At 44.7% G+C, this 21,316-nt stretch overlaps 1 protein-coding gene across 6 annotated transcripts in view; it reads left to right on the plus strand.

Annotated features, from left to right (window-relative positions):
• The window catches only part of ZNF236 (zinc finger protein 236), a 151,759-nt gene that overhangs the window by 119,406 nt on the left and 11,037 nt on the right, over positions 1-21,316 (plus strand). For 5 of the 6 annotated variants that reach the window (XM_054460242.2, XM_063653845.1, XM_063653847.1 and 2 more), the window contains 4 exons: positions 8,038-8,169; positions 16,538-16,735; positions 20,034-20,163; positions 21,028-21,204. In XM_054460242.2, the coding sequence (XP_054316217.1) occupies positions 8,038-8,169; positions 16,538-16,735; positions 20,034-20,163; positions 21,028-21,204 (637 nt within the window). The remainder of the gene's footprint in view (positions 1-8,037; positions 8,170-16,537; positions 16,736-20,033; positions 20,164-21,027; positions 21,205-21,316) is intronic. The other variant, XM_063653846.1, reaches the window with a different exon arrangement.

The raw sequence follows: 21,316 nt of genomic DNA on the forward strand, positions 1-21,316 counted from the left end.
AACTTTGGGAGGCCGAGATGGGCTTGAGGTTAGGAGTTTGAGACCAGCCTGGCCAACATGGGGAAACTCCGTCTCTACTAAAAATACAAAAATTAGCCAGGCATGGTGGTGGGCGCCTGTGATTCCAGCTACTTGGGAGGCTGAGGCAAGAGAATCACTTGAACCCAGGAGGTAGAGATTGCTGTGAGCTGAGATCGCACCTCTGCACTCCAGCCTGGGCAACAGAGTGAGAGTCCATCTCAAAAACAAACACAAACAAACAAACAAAATACCCATCCTAAGATGTAAATGACTGGGGTGTGCTTTCCTAGATGCAAGAAGCATGATGATTATGGTGGACCAGCCAGGTCTCCTTTCCTACCTATGATCTTGGTCACTGTATCTCAGGGCCTAGTGAAGCCCCCTGAGGTCTGGGGCAGGCAGTGGGCAGGGGGAGGCTGGATGGGAGAGCACTTTTCCTTATTTACCATTCAAGGAACACACTTCAAATCCAGATACAGGAGTCTGTACACTAACTCAGAGTCATTTGTCTTTCCCGCGTTTTTATTTGCTGCTAAGATGTTGTTTTTATATTTAAATGATGACGGCTGTAAATATGACCTTACACTTCTCGTTGTCTTGTAAAGCCTTAAGGGTGTAACGTGCATTGGGCTTTGGGAACACGGTGGGCAACCCTAGCACTGCATTTGGGAACATGGTGGGCTACCCTAGCACTGCATTTGGGAACACGGTGGGCTACCCTAGCACTGCATTTGGGAACACGGTGGGCTACCCTAGCACTGCATTTGGGAACATGGTGGGCGACCCTAGCATTGCATTTGGGAACATGGTGGGCTACCCTAGCACTGCATTTGGGAACATGGTGGGCGACCCTAGCATTGCATTTGGGAACACAGTGACTGTCCTGTTATATGTGTGAGTCAGCTCCCAGGGTCCCTGGTGTGTTTCTTATTGTAGACTTTTAACTATCGTAATTGAAGACATAGTAAAGAAGTAAAAATTATTTAAAATATAAATTTTAATTAGTTAAATGCCTTTGAATAACTTTTGGGGAGAGTGGGGATTGAGTTTGATGAGAAAAACCCAGAAAGGCATTTATTTCAGTGATTATGAGAGTATATTTTCTGTATGTTAAGTTTTATCACTTTGATAATTATCCACTCCAGTTAAAGTTCAGTAAGTAGTTCTCAGTATTTTCTAGGTTGTATTTTTAAAGTCTGCAAATATTTGCCAGGATGTCCCATGCCTTTTTTGTAGAACAGGGGTCCCCAACTCCCAGGCTGTGGACTGGTACCTGTCCATGGTCTGTTAGCATTCGGGCCGCACAGCAGGGGTGAGCGTGGGCCAGAGAGCATTACCGCCTGAGCTCCACCTCCCGGCAGATGAACTGGGGCATTACATTCTCAAAGGAGCATGAATCCTATTGTGAACTGCACATGTGAGGGATCTAGGTTGTGTGATCCTTATGAGAATCTAGCTAATGCCTGATGATCTGATGTGGAAAAGTTTCATCCCGAAACCATCTCCCCAACATCCCCTACCTCAAATCCATGGAAAAATTTTCTTCCACGAAACCAGTCTGCCTGGTTCCAAAAAGGGTGGGGACTGCTGGTGTAGTGCACATGGGTCACCCAGGAGCCTTGTGAGCGGGCAGGTGGTTCTCCAAGCAGGTTCTTCAAGAAGGGCTGTAGAGTGAAGTTTCGGTGGCAGTGATGACCCTGGGATGCGCTGTGGCCCGTTTGTGGGCCTGCTGTCCTCACCAGCTGGCAACCCAGGCTCCCTGGCTTCACACCAGTGGGGTCACTTTCTCATTTAGGATGCTGCTTTTGGACAGAAGTCCTGTGGGTCCCCAGCGCCTCAGGACAGACTCCATCAGCTGCCCCTCTGGCTCCTGCCTGGCCCCTGCCACGCCACATGGACTTGGGCTCTGCCGGCTGAGCTGCCAGAAGCACCTCGTTTGCCACGCCCTCTCCCTCCCACCCACTGTACAGGTGGCTCCTGTGCCTGGCATCCAGGATGTGCCTGCAGCCACACACCCTGCCATTAGTGCTTCCCTGCTGCCCCCTCAGCCCTTCCACTCTGGCCTGTGGACATGGGAGCAGGAGGCTTTGTGAGCAGCAGGAGCCGGGTGGCTCTTCTGGAGCCTGTGTCTATCCAGATACATGAGTGTTTCTGTTAAGCTTTGGTGGGTTAAGTTCATGCTGTGTATTCTTTTCTGTACTTTAAAAAAAATTATCAAATACAAAATTTTTAAACCAAATTGATTAATTAGCATGCATTGTCCAACAAGTAATTTTAAAATATCCAGTAGAAACTGTGTAGCTTTATTTGAATCTTTTTTCTATTAGCTGGCAAACTTAGACTTATGCTGATTTAATACTCTGAAAACTTGCAAAAACCAGATGAAAACTTTCTTAGCTTTATGAATGGTATTTTTCTAAACATAATGAATCCTTGTAGCAATAAAACCACCATTTTATTGTCAAGAGATTAATGAACCTACAAGAAAATGGCTGTAAATATGTAAATTAAATTTGACCTGAAAATTAGGTGGTCAAGAGAAATTAACCAGTGTCTAATGATGATTGTTCAGTTAAGAGTTATTCACTAGGGGATAGATGTTGAATGATTTAATATTAGTTCCTTAAAATGACATGTGCTCCTTGAATTTAATGAGGAAACAGAATAATAGCACGGGGAAGAGATCCAATGTGAAGAAATCAAATTGTTCAGCATTATACCGCCCTGAACACTGCACTCTGTGCATGGAAAAATAAGAATCTCCCTAAGGGAACTGAAGGAAACAGTAATATAAACATAGAAATTACTGCACATATTTAAAAGATAGGAGAGTCATGTAAACTTATTATGTATTATTTTTTGTTTCTTTGTAAAATCCATGAAAGAAAGTGTTCCTAAAAACAGAGAAAGGTGGTCTTAGTTTACTTAAATAGTATTCTTTTTTTAATTTTAATTTTTTTAAATTTTTTTAATTTTTTAATTTTTAATTTTTTTTTTTGAGACAGAGTCTTGCTCTGTCGCCCAGGCTGGGGTGCAGTGGTGTGATCTCCGCTCACTGCAAGCTCCGCCTCCCGGGTTCACACCATTCTCCTGCCTCAGCCTCCCGAGTAGCTGGGACCACAGGCGCCCGCCACCACGCCTGGCTAACTTTTTTGTATTTTTTAATAGAGACGGGGTTTCACCGTGTCAGCCAGGATGGTCTGGATCTCCTGACCTCGTGATCCGCCCGCCTCGGTCTCCCAAAGTGCTGGGATTACAGGCGTGAGCCACCGCGCCCAGCCTAGTATTCTTAAATAATGGGCAAATTTGGCTGGGCGCGGTGGCTCACGCCTGTAAATCCTAGCACTTTGGGAGGCCGAGGCGGGCGGATCACGAGGTCAGGAGATCCAGACCATCCTGGCTGACACGGTGAAACCCCATCTCTACTAAAAATACAAACAATTAGCCGGGCATGGTGGCGGGCACCTGTGGTCCCAGCTACTCGGGAGGCTGAGGCAGGAGAATGGCGTAAACCCGGGAAGTGGAGGTTGTAGTAAGCCGAGATCGTGCCACTGTACTCCAGCCTGGGCGACAGAGTGAGACTCCGTCTCAAAAAGAAAAAAAAAAAAAGGCAAATTTGAGTTCATAATAGCAAAAAATTTGGAAATATATGTTTTTATAAGTCCATAATTAATCCTAATTTAAAACTTGAAAAGGGCCCAATTTTGGAAGAATATTGTGGGAGTAAATGATAATTTTAGTTCAGAGAAAACTGGCTAATTTTGAAATATAATTCTGATTTATTTGTTCCAAACTTCAGACTCTTCAGGGGTGAGGAGGAGCAGGCCGCTGGTAGTTGTGTGTCCTGCTTGCCCACTGAAGTCTGACAGTTTTATCAGGAGGTGTAAACGTGCATGCAGAAAATCTATTCAAGAAAGCAAAATGATTTTTAGTTCTTATTCTGAATACAAGAAGAAGTAATTTACTTATTCATGAAGGGAATTCTCTTTTATACTAATTCTTGTCATTAAAAAAAAAACAACTCATTATTACAGATAATTGGCCAGGTGCAAAAACATTTAAAACTTTGTATTTAGATATATAAATGTGGCTTTTTAAGTCTAAATTTGACTGTGGGGTGACCCAGAAATTGGCAAATCTTATTACAGACTCCTGATGGGAGAAGAAGCCAATTCCGAAGTAACAAGTTAGTTGTAAGTTTAACACCAAGAGTCATCTGGCCCATGCTGTTTAAAGCTTTCTTAATTTTGTGCCTTTCTTAGCCTTCATCTTCTACAAGTCGTTCATATTTACTCTTGTACTTGTAAATACCTTGACATTTTTATTGAGGCAGTGTTTTAAGTTTATTAAGAGTTGTGTGTAGGCCAATAAAATTATGAACTGCTAAGAAAAATATTTCTAATGAAATTGTAGTACATGCGAGCAGTAAGTGAGGTTGATTTATGGGTACTTGACGGTGGTATAGTGAAGTTTGTTATTGCGTGGAATGCCTTTCATCAGTATCCAGCCCTTGCTCATATTTTACAGCATTTCCCAGATTCAGTCGAACATTGACATTCCTGGGTCTCAGCAGGCCCAAGTTAGTTCAGTAGTCATGGGTGGGGCTGGCGTCTGTGCTGTTCATTACCCACCCTCCCTGTGACTGACGCAGCTGCCCCAGCTGCCAGGGCCAACAGCTGTTGCGCCGTTCCTCTCTGCTGGTGCTCAGTGCTTGCTGTTACATTCTCATGTTGCAAAGTTCATGTGCTCCAGGGGAATGCAAATTCCTGTAATCTTTACCTCAGTGTAAACCAAATATAGCAAAGAAACCAACTGCAAATAATAATACAAACTAAAAGTAAATAACCTTTAGATTATATTGTTTTAGCTGATTTGTGTATCACTTCCATAAGTATAGCTAACTGTTGAGTATAGATTTTATTGGACACTCATTTTTAAATCAGGGAATTTGCATTAAGAATACTTAAGGTTGGCTGGGGGTGTGGTGGCTCATGCCTGTAATCGCAGGCCGAGGCGGGTGGATCATCTGAGGTCAGGAGTTCGAGACCAGCTTGGCCAACATGGTGAAACCCCGTCTCTACTAAAAACACAACAAATTAGCTGGGTGTGGTGGCATGTGCCTGTAATCCCAGCTACTCGGGAGGCTGAGGCAGGAGAGTCGCTTGAACTCAGGAGGTGGAGGTTGCAGTGAGCCGAGATCATGCCATTGCACTCTAGCCTGGGTAACAGAGCACGACTCTGTCTCAAAAAAAAAAAGAATACTTAAGGTTTGCAATTGAAACACAAATGATAAGCTAATAATTTACATTGTATTCAAGTTTTTTTAATTAAAGTTTTTATTTTGAGATCATTGTAGACTCATGGGCAATTTTAAAAAAATAGTACAGAGAGATTCCATATACACTTACCCAGTTTTGCCCAACAGGAGCATGTTGCAGAACTGTAGTATAATATCACAAACAGTTATTATCATTGATAAGCCAAGATACAGAATATTTCCATCAGTATAATATCACAAACAGTTATTATCATTGATAAGCCAAGATACAGAATATTTCCATCATCTCAAAGACCCCTCGTGTTGCTTTTTATAATGACTTCAAGACCCTCTTAACCCTGACATCTGCCACTCTGTTCTTTATTTCTGTAATTTTGCTATTTCAAAACAACAAGAAGTTGTAATTTTTCCCTTGATATACCTATATAAGCTAAGACTCTCAAATATCTTACCTTTAGTTTGGGAATATATTAATTTATTGAGCAATTGGTTCTTATGTGCATCAGAATTTCTGACCAGCAGTTTTTTTGGTCTTTGATTAATAAAACAAATGTGAATTAATAAGTCCAGGTTGATTAATACAGTTTTTCAAATTGGGTAGTCTGATAAGGGTGGTGGCAGTAGCTGTCAACAGACATGTCACAAAAAAGTATAGCATTCACCAGTATTTGAAAATAGCAATATTCAATCAGCTTCTCTATGTAGGGAGGTAGGGACCATGAAGCTTTATTAGTATAGATAGGAACTTCAGGTGCAGTGGCTCACACCTGTAATCCCAGCACTTTGGGAGGCCAAGGTGGGTGGATCTCCTGAGGTCAGGAGTTTGAGACCAGCCTGGCGAACATAGTGAAACCCCCATCTGTACTGAAAATACAAAAATTAGCCACACATGTGGCGCATGCCTGTAATCCCAGCTACTTGGGAGGCTGAGGCACAAGAATCACTTGAACCCGGGAGGCAGAGTTTGCAGTGATCTGAGATCAAGTCACTGCACTCCAGCCTGGGTGACAGCGCAAGACTTTATCTCTAAAAAAAGAAAAAGGACTTTTCAATTTAGATCATGTTTATGTAAAAAATTAGGCTGATATATGGAGATACCTAAAATAGCCTCGTTTTGCTTTTTTAAAAAGCTGCATATGGGAAGTAAGGAACCCAAATCAAGTTAGAAGCTCTCTTTTTCTGGAATCCCTGATGATGACTGTATGTTTTTGGCTTCTTTTTGCCACCTGCCACTCTTTCCCTTAAGAAGTGAACCTAAAATTCTCTGATGGAGGAAGTTTTTAAAAATGCCACCTCAGTCCTATTTTTCCTCTGCTGTGTCTGATATAGTCTGGCCGTGTCCCCACCCAGATCTCATCTTGAATTCCCACGTGTTGTGGGAGAAACCTGGTAGGAGGTAATCATTCATGGGGGCAGGTCTTTCCCTTGCTGTTCTCATGATAGTGAATAAGTCTCATGAGATCTGATGGTTATAAAAAGGGGAGTTTCCCTGCACAAGCTCTCCTCTCTTTGCTGCCATCCATGTAAGATGTGACTTGCTCCTCCATGCCTTCCACCATGATCGTGAGACTTCCCCAGCCACATGGAACTGTCAGTCCAATTAAACCTCTTTCTTTTGTAAATTGCCCAGTCAAGGGCATGTCTTTATCAGCAGCGTGAAAACGGACTAATATAGCATCCCCTTCTCAATTCTTAATTTCCTTTTGGGGGCTCAGCTTGTGTAGTTCCCTAAGACATTGAGAAACACCCCTCACCTTGAAGCACAGGAGCCAAGAACATCAGCCATGCTTCCTGTGGTCAGCCACGGTTTTAACTGTGTGTAAAATATGTTTAGAATCAGTGCTGATTGCAGCAGTTCAAGTTGCATGCTGAATTATTTCTATAAATTCAGCATTTGCAGTAGATATTCAGACCCTTTAAACTGCAGCTTCCTCTCTGCTCTTGTGCCCCATACCATCCTACCTTTCTCATTCTCTCTTATTCTCTCAGATCCGCTCTCATAGCTAGAGGTGTGCTGGGCTGGGAAGAAGACTTACAGTAGTTTTCTATAGCATAGCAAAATTGTATATGCGTTTCTAAGCAAATAAGTGTTTTTTAAATATACACACATGTAGAGACTCTGAGATGTAATTTATATAAGTTCACCTAATTATTTAAAGTATACAATTGAATGGTTTTCAGTGTATTTACAGAGTTGTACAACCATCACCATGGTCTAATTTTAGAACATTTCATTACCCCTTAAAGAAACGTGGAGCCATGAGCCATCACTCCATGTTCCCCCAACCCCCGGCCCACCCTCACCTCTGCCCCTGGCAACTGTCAGTCTACTTTCTGTCTCCGTAGATGCATCCATTCTGGGTATTTCATAGAAATGTGATCATCCGTGTGGTCTTTTGTGACTGGCTTTTTTCATTCCTTAGAGTATTTCCAAGGCTATTACTGAACAATATTCCCTTATACCACATTTCATTTGTGCATTTATCGGTTGATGGGCATTTGGGCTGTTTCCATTTTTTGGCTATGGGTAATTCTCCTGTGGACATTTCTGTACAAGGCTTTGAGCGGACTCTGTTTTCACTTCTCTTGGGTTGCTGGGTTACATGGTGACTCCACGGTTCACTTTTTGAGGAGCTATCAGCTTGTTTTCCAAGGTAGCTGCACCATAAAAGATCTTTTAAATTATTGCTTGTTTTGCTAATGTTACAACTTCTGAAATAGTACTAATCTTTTGCCAGGGTCAGCAGTTCCCAGCACTCCTCACGGATCCCTCTCTCTCGGGCCAGGGTGGAGCAGGCTCGCCGCAAGTCATACTAGTGAGCCACACGCCACAGTCAGCGTCTGCTGCTTGTGAAGAAATAGCCTACCAGGTACAGGATATTCCTTCATTCACAGAGCTTTTGTCGCTTTTAAAAACATACAGATTCAGAAGGGATGGTGGTAGAGGGTCATGGGGGTGCTGTGTGGCCCAGGTAGCTGGGGCTGACTTCTGAGGTGTCCCCAGCTGAATCCTGAGTGGACATAGGCTCTGTGGGGGCGTGTGTTGAATGACGGGTACGATATCTCATTTGTTTTGTGACTTGTTTCCTAGGGAGTGAGGTTTTAGTACCACAAAATTAGATGTAGCCACCAGTTACATGTAAAGCTAATTTTAAATTTATTAATATCTTATTATATTTGCCTACTGATCAGACTTCACATATCCAGCCACTTGTACTTAGTTCTTTCTGCAGATTTTCTACTAACACCTTTGCAGATTCTGTTAAGTGTCATATACATTTTCATATACGTGTGTGTGTGCGCGCGCGTGCGTTCAAGATCTATTTGTCATTTGGCTAGTCTTTTTTCTTAAAATACATGTTTTTGGGAGCCAAAATATTTAGTAAGCAATAGTCTAAATATAGAAGAGTCTAAAAACTCTTTCCTTAAAAGTTTCCAGGGTCAGAATTAAAGTACAGATGATGAATAATCTCTGAATTTAGGAAGCATTAAACATTTTTAGCAAATGAGTTTTCAAAATAATGACTTAACCGGTTTTTCTGTAGAACAAGGGCTTTTTCACAAAGAGATGAGATATAAAGAGCACTGGGGATGTCCTGCAGTTTGACCTGAGTAACCAGAGCTGTCTCACTGAATTTCAGTTTGTATAACTTTAACACATTTGTGTCTAGGGTCCCCAAGACTGCCCTCAGGTTTGACGATTCACTACAAGGTCTCACTGGATTCAGAGAAATCTGATCTACTGATGGTTGTGGTTTATACTTGTGGTTACAATGGAAGGGTGCAGGTGAGAACCAGCGGAAGGAAAAGGCACGTGGGGTGGAGTCCAGAGAACCCAGGCACGAGCTTCCCAGTGTCCGCTCCAGTGAGGTCACACGGACACTGCTGATTCTCCCAGGAAAGTTGTGTGACACCGCCTGCCAAGTGTCGCCAACTTGGGAAGCTCAGCTAAGCTCTGGTATCCAGAATTGTATTACAATCAGTCATGTGGCCATGGAGTGCCCGTGTGGCTGGGCTTAGCTATGCGGTCTCCAGGCCCCTGCCCCTCCAGGTCAAACTGATGCAGTGGTCCAGGTCCCCAGATGAAACAAAAACAGGCCTTCACCATAAGTCACATCATCAGCACAAACTATGTGGCATTGCCCAAGGTTCTGGGTATGAAATACAGTCTTACCTACTAATAGCAGGATGTTCCAGGGGCTTATGGGTGATGCTCGGGAGCTGATCAAGGGCACTGTGGAGTGTGCAGGGTTTGAGCACCTCAGGCCTGGTGAGGTAACTGTTGATCACACACATTCATTGAGACAGAAAAAGCATTGGCAGCTTGGTCATATTTTTAAGCTCTCTTGCTCATGATGCTTTTGTAGTGAAACCTTATTAGTCTGGTATGTTTCAGAGAGTTCCTAAATCAGTTCCAAGGCACACCTTACCTAATTCCTATATTTTATGTGACTAGTAAACGAAACTACTTTGCTATTTTTTAACATTATGATTTTAGCATTTGGTTTAATATAGCTAGAAGAATAATGTTTGTAGAGTAATCCTATGTTAATATTAGTTTGAAATGTCCCCACTGAAGTGATATATTCCATTTTAACTTCCATATTCCATTAGATGGAAATGAGAGAAACCAAATATTAAAACTTTGTCTAGCTTGTAGTTTTTTTTCAAAATTTGACAGATTAAATATAAAAATGAGGTAGATAACCAATCTGTATGAGTGAATACAGGCATACCTCAGAGATAACGTGCATTCAGTTCCAGACCACTACAATAAAGCGATTATCACAACAAAGTCATACATTAACATTATGATTTAGTTTTCTGGTTTCCCAGGGCATATGATGTTTATACTATACCATAATAATAGTGTTCAGCAGCATTATTTCTTTTTTTTTTTTTTTTTTTTTTGAGACAGAGTCTTGCTCCTGTTGCCCAGGCTAGAGTGCAGTGGTGCAATCTCAGCTCACTGCAACCTCCGCCTCCTGGGTTCAAGTGATTCTCCTGCCTCAGCCTCCCAAGTAGCTGGAATCACAGGTGTGCACCACCACACCCGGCTAATTTTTGTCTTTTTAGTAGAGATGGGATTTTGCCACATTGCCAGGCTGGTCTCAAACTCCTGAGCTCAAGTGATCACCCACCTTAGCCTCCCACAGTGCTGGGATTACAGGCGTGAGCCACTGTACCTGACCAGCATTATGTTTTTTTTAAATGCACATACCTTAATTTAAAAATACCTTATTGCTAAAAATGCTAACGATCACCTGAGCCTTCAGCGAGTTGTAATCTTTTTGCTGGTTGAGGGTCTTGCCTTGATGTTGATGGCTGCTGACTGATCAAGGTGGTGGTTGTTAAAGGTTGGGGTGGCTGTGACAATTTCTTAAAATAAGACAACAGTGAAGTTTGCTGCGTTGATTCTTCCCTTCATGAAAGATTTCCCCATAGCATGCGATGATGTTTGATAGCATTTTACCCAAAGTAGAACCTCTTTCAAAATTGGAGTCCATCTGTCAAAGCCCACTGCTGCTTTACTAAGTTTCCGTAATCTTTTAAATCTTTTGTTGTAATTTCAACAATGTTCACAGCATCATCACCAGGAGTAGATTCCGTCTCAAGTAACTGCTTTCTTTGCTCATCCATAAGAAGCAACTCCTTATCTGCTCAAGTTATATATACCATGAGATCCTTATCTGCTGAGTTATATATACCATGAGATCCTTATCTGCTGAGTTATGTATACCATGAGATCCTTATCTGCTGAGTTATATATACCATGAGATCCTTATCTGCTGAGTTATATATACCATGAGATCCTTATCTGCTGAGTTATATATACCATGAGATCCTTATCTGCTGAGTTATATATACCATGAGATCCTTATCTGCTGAGTTATATATACCATGAGATTGCAGCAATTCAGTCATCTTCAGGCTCCACTTCTAATTCTCTTGCCCATTCCTCCACATCTGTAGTTACTACTTCTGCTGAAGTCTTGAACCTCTCAAAGTCATCCATGAGGGCTGGAATCAACTTCTTCCAAACTCCTGTTAATGTTGATATTTTGACTTCCTCCCATGAATCACCAGTGTTCTTATTGGCATATAGAGTGGTGAATCCTTTCCACAGATTTTCACTTTACTTTGCCCAGATCCATCACAGGAATCACTATCTATGTCAGCTACAGCCTTATGAGATGTATTTCTTAGAAAGACTTGAAAGTTGAAATTACTTCTTGATCCATGGGCTACAGAGTGGATGTCATGTTAGCAGGCATGAAAGCAACATTCGTCTCTTTGTATATCTCCATCACAGCTCTTGGGTGACCAGGTGCATTGTCAGTGAGCAGGAATATTTTGAAAGGAATCATTTTTTCTGACCAGTAGGTCTCAGCAGTGGGCTTAAAATATTCAGTAAATCATGCTGTAAACAGATGTGCTGTCATTCAGGCTTTATTGTTTCATTTGTAGAGCACAGAAAGAATGGATTTAGCATCATTCTTAAGGGCCTTAGGATTTTTGGAATGGTAAATGAGCATTGGCTTCAACTTAAAGTCACTAGCTGCACTAGCCCCTCACAAGAGAGTCAGCCTGTCCTTTGAAGCCAGACACTGACTTTTCTGTAGCTATGAAAGTCCTAGAGGCATCTTCTTCCACTATAAAGCTGTTCTGTTTACACTGAAAATCTGTTGTTTAATGGAGTGACCTTCATCGATGCTCTTGGCTAGATGTTCTGGAGAACTTGCTGCAGCTTCTCCATCAACACTTGCTGCTTCACCTTGCATTGCTGTGTTATGGAGGTGGCTTCTTTCCTTAGTTCTCATGGACCGACCTCTGCTAGTTTCCAACTTTTCTTCTGCAGTTTCCTCACCTCTCAGCCTTCATAACATGGAAGAGAGTTAGAGTCTTGCTCTGGATTAGGCTTTGGCTTAAGCGAGGGTTGTGGCTGTTTTGATCTGTCTAGGCCATTAAAACTTTCTGCTTATCAGTAGTAGTGCAGTTTCACTTTCTTATCATTCATGGGCTCACTGGGTGACACTTTTAATTTCCTTCAAGAACCTTTCCTTCATTTCACAACTTGGCTAATAGTTTGACACAAGAGTCTGAGCTTTCAGCCTGTCTCAGCTCTCTACATGTCTTCCTCATTAAGCTTAATCATTTCTAGCTTTTGAAGTGAGGGATGTGTGACTCCTCCTTTCACTTGAACACTTACAGGCCATTGTGGGGTCGTTAATTGGCCTCATTTTAGTATTGTTGTGTCTCAGAGAATAGGGAGGCCCAAGGAGAGGGCCAGTTGGTGAAGCAGTCAGACACAAACATTTATAGGTTAAGTTTGCCATTTTATGTGGGCGGGGTTTGTGGTGCCTCAACACAATTACAATAGTAGCATCAAAGATCGCTAATCACAGATCACTGTAATAGATACGCTGTAATGAAAAAGTTTAAAATATTGCGAGAATTACCAAAATGTGACACAGACACACGAAGTGAGCATGTGCCGTTGGAAAAATGGCACCAGTAGACCTGCTCGAAGCAGCCTCGCCACAAACTTTCAATTTGTAAAAATGACAGGATATCTATGGAGGGCAAAAAAAGCAAAGTTCAATGAAAACAAGGTATGCCTATAATTAGCAAGAGAAATTCTCTTAGATGTTTTCTGTAAATTTCCCTTGTTAGGTTGTAGCACTGTTTGCCAACATTAATTGGTTTTAATCACGGTCTAATTTCATCCTAATGCTCTCTTGACACAGATAGAATGCACATTGATGCTTCCAGGCTCTGACCTGGGCCCTGACCAGGGACTTGAGACACATGCCTGGGTCTGCCTCTGGCCTGTGCTTCTGGGAGGAAGCTGGGACCACTTGAAGCACGCTGGGTTTATCTGAACCCACGACAGAGCGGCTGGGAGTGCTGGCTGTAGCCTCTGGTGATGTCTGTACATCCCTGCTCCCGTGCTTTCTGGCCAGGAGCCCTCAGGCAATCCTACATCTGTGTGATGGCCTGTTTTTAAGACAGAGGTGGCCAGGCACGGTAGCTCACACCTGTAATCCCAGCACTTTGGGAGGCTGAGGCAGGAGGACTGCTTGAGCCCAGGAGTTCGAGACTGCAGTGAGCTATGATCACCACTGTACTCCAACCTGGGTAACAGAGCAAGTCCGTGTTTCAAACAAAACAAAACCCAAACCCCCAAACAGGAGTGTAGTTAGGACTACCTCATAGTGGTCAGAGATTGGGCATGTAATGTTCCCTGGCACGGAGCACAGGTCCTGGCCCAAAGTAAGTGCTCAGGTGAGGACCCTGCTGGTGGCGTTGGAGCAGCTACTATGGCCTGGGGCTCACTTCGCTCTCTGGTGAAGTCCCTAGAGCAACAACCTTTGCTTTTTAAAAATCTTTTTCTTCATGGTTCATCTGAAGAGAAATCCATACTGATCTGACAAGATGTGTACTCACAATGTAAAAACGTCTTTATCCTAAGAGAGCCATTGACAGACTGCCCCCTTACTCAGCCTGTCTTTACAAAAACGAATGAACTAATTTCTGCCTGACCCTTCCCATAAGGATCAAGAGACCTGACCTAACTTTGTTAGCAACTTCAAGCTATTAAATCAGAGGGGAGCCGCTGCAGCAAACTGCCTTTCTTCCTTCACTTACTGCTTAAGGGGCCATGGCCTTCTTTTGAAACTGGTTTTGCAGGAGAAAAGAGCCGACACTTGCTGGCCAGGTGCCTAAGGCCAGGCTCCCACTAGGCATGTGGTCTTATGTAGCCGAGCCCTTCCCACAGCCTGTGAGGTGTCTAAGTGTCACGGCCCCGTTTTACTCACAAGGATTCTATCATTTAAGGGTAGCTTTGAATAACTTAAAGTCACCCTGCCAATAGAGACAGAGCTGGCGTTTGAACCCGGATCTGTCTTATCTCACTCTTCATGTCTGAATAGAAGAATATCGTTTTGAGCATTTACAGCTGGATTTCCTGTTACTTGAGATCAGCTGGTCTCAGCTGGGAACTTTTTAGTAAGGGGCAGGTTTTTAGAGGGAGGTTTGGGGTCAGAAGGGTGATCATGTGCCCAGGTGTGTGTTGTGGGCAGCATTTCTTTGAAATATTGACCTTGTTTCAGTTCAGCAAACATTTAAGTTCCTGCCAGTGCCGGCCGCTGGACGCAGAGGATGTTGGATCCGCGCCAGAGGAGGTGGATGGAGAGGCCGCTTTCCTCCCTCTTCTGCTTCCCAACAGCCACACTCCTCATGCTTGGGAGGGGGTGGACATACACGCTTCTACCTTCCCACCCCATGCAGAATAACCTGCTGTGGGAAGCACATTATTTCTAGCTGTGGCCAAGTTCATGCCTCAGGCTTAAAAATCATCTCACTCATTCTGTAACCGATTTCCCCTTCTCCTTTGGGCAAGTATGATTTTAGCAAAATTCTATTAATATAATTCAGTTTCTAGATGTATATATACATGTAGTTATGAAATTCAGAACATTGGAGATTCGTTTCACAGTAGTAGCAATGATTCAGAAGCTTTGCTTCTGATGCGATTATGCTGAAAAATATTTTGCAGAAATAGTTTTTAAAGTTTAGTGTGTTTGTTTGTCTTTCCTTGAATGATGTGGACCAGATATTGAATTTTCACATCTCATGAGTAAAATGTTTGGTTCAGAAACAATTTTCTGTGTGTGTTCATTGCCATGACTACTGGTAGATGCTTCGTAATACTGATGGAGGACATTAGGTCGCTCCATAACTACAGGTTTTTGTTTGAGTTGATGTTCTTCAGCATGCATTTATCTGCAGTTACACAACCAGCCTTTAGTATCATTTATTCCTGTGCTTTTCAGACTTTTTTGACTCACATGGAATATATTTTATGCAGTGACCTCAACACACGTGTTTCTGTCATTTTTCTTTACACTCACAGATATTCACATGTAGACACACACCCGACACAGGTGTCATTTTCTAGAATAACACCTGCAGATACTCACGTGTAGACACACACACCTGACACAGGTATCATATTATAGAATAACACCTACAGATATGTGTAGACTCACACCTGACACACAGGTGTCATATTCTAGAATGACACCAGTCCCTGCACATCTCACGTGGCTGCAATGTCTTTTCTGATCTTTTCCTTTGTTCCTTTTTTTCCCCATTCCATTTTTTTAATTACAGCACAGATTAATAATAATATAGCACCCTGTATAAATCTTTTTTGTTAAGTATTTTTCTTTAATGTTTACTTATTTCTTATATTCCAGAATTAATGAAAAAGTATTTGATAAATTAGGAATAATAAAAATGTGGACAGATCTCATTAATTTTCATTAGAATTGTTTTGTTAATCCATCACATAGAAATTTGCAAAACTGGAATCTGTTTATAAAAGCTGAGTCAGCCAGGTACAGTGTCTCACACCTGTAATCCCAGCACTTGGGAGACTGAGGCAGGAGGATCCCTTGAGGTCAGGAGTTTTAAGACCAACCTACGCAACATAGGGAGACACTGTCTCTACAAAAAATAAAAAAGTTAGCTGGGCATGATGGTGAAGTGGTGTGTACCTGTGGACCCAGGCATGCGGGAGGGCTGGGGTGGGAGGATTGCTTGAGCCCAGGAGTTTAAGGCTGTCATGAGCTGCGACTGTGCCACTGAACTCCAGCCTGGGCAAGAGAGCAAGACCCCATCTCAAAAATTTTTTTCAAAAATTTTGAAAATGATTTTTTCAAGTGGTGGTGGCATCCCATTAAGATGATTTGAAAACCTAATTGATTGTGATCCACAGTTTGGAAAAAATGGTTTAATTCCATTAAAAGCTAAAAACACTTTTTGTTGTTAAGAATTGTTTATCTAAAGCTACTACCAGTAGCGAGCATTTAGTGAATGCTTGCCATATGCAGCCCTTGGTAAGCAGGTGTTCTCCCACGAGGATGCAAGCACGGACTGGTTAAGTACTTAGCCCAGAGTAGCCCGGACAGGCACGTTGGAGCTGGAATTTGCACCTGGTCAGTGCGGCGCCAGAGCTCATTCCTTAGCTGCTGTTGTGCGGTCTCAATCTTGCAGGACACAGTGTGCATTCTGGTCTCATATTGTATGGAAGGCGCCTCTGGCTGAATTATCCTGATGATAGGACATGCAGTGTGGGCTTGGCGTGTTCCTCTTATCACCGTGGTGTGTGTCACAAACTGCACAAATCCAGCCAAGTGAGTGGAAAGTCACAGAAGTTCTGGCTCTTTCCAGGTAGCTGGCGTCTCTGGGAACCTGGCCCCGGGCAACCAGCCGGAGAAGGAGGGCCGGGCGCACCAGTGCCTGGAGTGTGACCGCGCCTTCTCATCGGCGGCGGTGCTGATGCATCACAGCAAGGAGGTGCATGGCCGGGAGCGCATCCACGGCTGCCCCGTGTGCAGGAAGGCCTTCAAGCGCGCCACGCACCTCAAGGTAGGCCCACTGTGCCGCGGCACAGCCCCCAGGCGGCTAGAGATGCAGAGTCCAAGATTTAACACCGGCCGGGAATCCGGCATGTGTTTTTGAGGAAAAGGCTGGTTTTTGAGGAAAAGGTCACTAGATGTAGATGTATTGTTCCAGTTGTAAGAGGTCCGCTTGCTGTACAGAAGAATTGCATGTTCACCTGCAACTCACAATCAGTTTGCAATAGAAATTGAAATAACATTGAAATGCCCTCTCTCCCTTGTCAGACTGGCAAAAATGTAAAAGTCTGTAGGCACCCGTTGTCGAGGCTGCGGGGAAACAGAGGCTCGCTCACGTAATTGCTAGTGAGACTGTGACTTGGTAGGTCTTTCTGTAGGGGCATTGGGCGGCCCTAACAAATGCATGTGTGCTCACCCTGGGGACCAGCCCTGAAGATGCCCCTTCAGCCTCCCAAGGTTTAGCTGCCCACGCTTTCCACTGCAACAGAGCTGTCATTGCACACTGGAGACCTGAGTGCCCGCATGTGGGAAGCAGAGGATGAGTTCTGGGACATCCCCACAGAGGGTGCTGTGCTACAGTGGGCAGGAGGCAGAATTCCAGCAGGGTGCTCTGATGTCCAGCCCAGGGCGCTGTCTTCCGTGTGAAGGGAATGGGGCGTGGAAGGGGTGGAACACAGAGGAGCGTGCAGCGCGGATGCCTAGCCAGCACCACTCCAGCCCAGCGGCCGTGGCCAGCATCAGCACCCACACATCAAGACTGCATCTGTCCTTGGCAGTGTGGGATGAAAATGGCACTTTTCCCAAAAACCCCGTAACATGAGAAAAACAGACAAATTCCATGAGGGATAGCCTGCGAAATTTCTGACCAGCCGTGGCCAGGCCACGCAGAGGGCAGAGGCATGCCACGCTGGCCGGGAAGGAAAGCTACACTAAGATGGCTGGACCCTTGGGGTTCCTGTGTATGTTGCGGGGGCAGGGATTGTTTTTGGCCTTCGTGTGTCTGTTGTCTTTTAATGAGTGTAGGACTAGAAGAAAGGAGAGTCCTATTCAGGGAGAAATTCCTGTCCCAGGAACTGGAATCCTTGGATCCCTGTGACCAGGATGGCATTTTTGGAGTGTGGAGTAGAGCACATGGGCTTTGGGTGTATTGCAGGCCAGTGGTGTCAGCAGTGACAGCCCTGTCCGGGCTGGGAAGCCCAGGGCCCACCTGTGGTGCTTGCTGTGGCTCCTCTCCCAGGTCCCTCCAGGGGCTGATGAGCCCGGAGACCCTCAATCCTCCCTCTCTGTCCTGAAGGGAGCCTGTCGCTTTGCTGCTTGGGTTCTTTTTTATTTTTAAATTTTTTTACTTTCACTTTAGGTTCGGAGGTGCATGTGCAGGGTTTGTTATACAGGTAAACTCAGGTCACAGGGGATTGTTGTACAGATTATTTCATCACCCTGGTACTAAGCTAAGTAGCCAGTAATTTTTCCTGCTCCTCTCCCTCCTCCCTCAAGGAGGCCCCAGTGTGTGTGATTTGCTCCTCTCTGTGGGTCCATGTGTTCTCACCATTTAGCTCCCACTTATCAGTGAGAACATGTGGTATTTGGTTTTCTGTTTCAAGATAGATTGAAGACTGAAATGTAAAACCCACACCTCTAAAAACCCTGGAAGACAACCTAGACAATACCATTCTGGACAGAGGAACAGGCAAAGATGTCATGACGAAGTGCCAAAAGCAATTGCAACACAAGCCAAAGTTGATAAATGGGATCCAGTTAAACTTAAGAGCTTCTGCACAGCAAAATAAACTATCAGCAGGATTCTTTCTTTTGAAACCTTCTGATGAATCTCCCTGCCCCAGGGCTGCATTAGCGTCCTCTGGTGCAGTGAGCTGATGGCCATGTTGGGGGACTCTGCTGAGTTCCCACCAACTTCAGGGCACAACACCGCCCCTTCTTTACGTTTCTTTTAAAGTCATCAGCATAGAGTGGCAGCCGCATGTACTGTTACCACCGCAGGAAATTTCTCTCTCTGGAGGTCAGAGAGACAGAAGCCAAGGTTATAAAAGCTTTCCTTTCCAGCCCACCAGACAGTCTGTTTTCCCATGGGCTCTCTGTCCTCCTTTCAGTTTAGCAGTGAGTGCCTGCTGTATGCACAGAAGGTGGTCCCAGAAACAGGCGGCTCCATCCTCAGGAAGCTTAGCGCTCAGTGTGACTGCAGTTACGTCCAACACAGACCGGGTGGGAACCCCAGACGGAGTGGGGGAGGAATGCACTCTAGCTGTTGATGGTGATTGGTATCATCAGGGGTGGTGTTGTCACTGGTCAGGCCTTACCTGCAGTCCTGGCTCTGCCTGGTCTGCGGTGCTGGGAAGGCTCCCCCACTCACCTCCCGAGTTTGTTTTTCCCACCCTGCTGCTTTCATTACACCCACCTCCCAGACTGTGCTGTGCCTTGAGCAATGTGATGTATGCAACTGGAACACAGGCAGTCACATTGAACACACACAGGAAACGTGTTCTTTTCCCTGACTCCTGCCTTACAGGGTAGAGGTTAGCTCTAAAGACTGGGATTCTATCAGGATAATTATTATGCTTGTGCAATTTTGGAAAATAACCACATTGCCCATCCTCAGGTGCCTGCAAGGGCAGCAGCTATCAGATCTTTGAGAAATTTGCAGTCACGTGAATGCAGTATCTCTGGCAAGTTGCCAATCACAACATGAGAAGGGAACAGTTTCCTCTTGGCTTTAGAAGCCTCTGTCGTATCACCGGGAGAATGCACTTTGGAATCACGGGCATTCCGTGAGGACTCGTGGGTGAGAGTGACTGAACGCGTCCCAGCTGGGTGCCGCAGGGCCTCAGGCCACAACCTATGGGTGGCCACAGGCCACGACATATGGGTGGACTCGTATGTGAAATGGGGACAGGATCCCCCACAGCCAACGGAGAGAGCTCACCTGGACTCCTGCACTAGGCTCATGGCTTGGCGCCATTGGTCTCGGTTAAAGCTGATGAAGGAGATATTTCTACCCCTATTTGGGACACAGATGTGGCCAAGCCCTGCAGGTGCACATAGCTAGCAGGTGGTAAAGCTCAGATGGGGACTGGAGTCTCCCCGAGAAGCCCCAATGTTGTCACTCTGTTGTCACTACCATCACTGTTGTCACTACCGATACATTAAAGTCCTTAAGAACACAAATCACAGATTAGCCTTTGATTTTGTCCTTGCCACTGACTTGACCTTTGCAGTGATTTGCTTCCTCTTGTTTCTAGTCTCGAAAGCTCTGTTTTGATCTCGTTTCTTGGTTTCTGTGTGTTGTCTCCCAGGAGCACATGCAGACACACCAGGCGGGCCCCTCTTTGAGCTCCCAGAAGCCAAGAGTGTTTAAATGTGACACTTGTGAGAAGGCGTTTGCCAAACCAAGCCAGCTGGAGCGCCACAGCCGCATACACACAGGTAACGGGGAGGGACAGGCTTTTGTTTCCTTACTCTTTGAAGTAGACATCATGGGTGAGAAAACAATTCCACCTATGCAATATTCACGAGCGATGGAATGCTTTATTTATAAAGCAAGGTCCACATGTTCCATTTCCCCTGAGTTTTGACCTGTTTATCATCATAACTAACTTTTCACGTGGAAGATTTTGCTGCTTACATTATGACCATATGAAAGAGAAGCATCAGGCAAGCCTCCCATGCCGTGTCTGGGATGTTGACCACGTCACGTCCCTCCTTCCCTTCTGCTGGAGCAAACAGGCGGCCCCCAGTGCCTGGGTCCCATGTCCTCAATGTCACCGGGGAACTTAATTTTTAATCTTCCTCTTCTGCCTTAAAACTTTTTTCTCTACTGGCTTTTCCTACACCACCTAAATCTGCTCAAATCTCTTGTCTTAGAGAAAAAAAAAAAACACACAGAACAAAGAAACAAGCTCTTCCATCTCTCTGCCTCTTGACTGGTACATGATAGCTCGTGTCAGCCCTTCTGTCCCCGCCCTGCCCTTAACAGGATATCATCCCGGGCTCATTTCTGTTGTGATCATCTGACCACTCACCGTGGGCCTGGGGTTCCACAGGCTGCATCCACGGTGGCCCTTCCATGGCTCTCTGATCCCTCCGCCCCATCTGCTGGGGGTTGTTAGGACCTGGCCAGGCTCCCTCTGGTCTCCCCATGGCTCCTCCAGCCCTTTGTTCAGATGACAGCCAGGCTGAAAGCCTAAGAGAAAAGAGGAACATTCAGTCCCTCTTGTTCATACCTCAGGGTAGAGCCCAGGCCTCCACTATACTCTTCTTAGAGATATTGACGTGCCATTTTCTGTACAGGGGAGCGGCCGTTCCATTGCACGCTTTGTGAGAAAGCTTTCAACCAGAAGAGTGCGCTGCAGGTGCACATGAAGAAGCACACCGGGGAGCGGCCCTACAAGTGTGCCTACTGCGTCATGGGCTTCACGCAGAAGAGCAACATGAAGCTGCACATGAAGCGGGCGCACAGCTATGCTGGTGAGAACGCTGCACCTGGGAGTGCGTGCTGTCCGGTGGCCTGCGAGGCACCGTGTGTTTCGCATACATTGTTTCCTTTAGTTTACACAGTGATTTTGCATTGAACGTGGTA

Source organism: Pongo pygmaeus, chromosome 17, assembly GCF_028885625.2.
Source record: "Pongo pygmaeus isolate AG05252 chromosome 17, NHGRI_mPonPyg2-v2.0_pri, whole genome shotgun sequence".
NCBI lineage: Eukaryota > Metazoa > Chordata > Mammalia > Primates > Hominidae > Pongo > Pongo pygmaeus.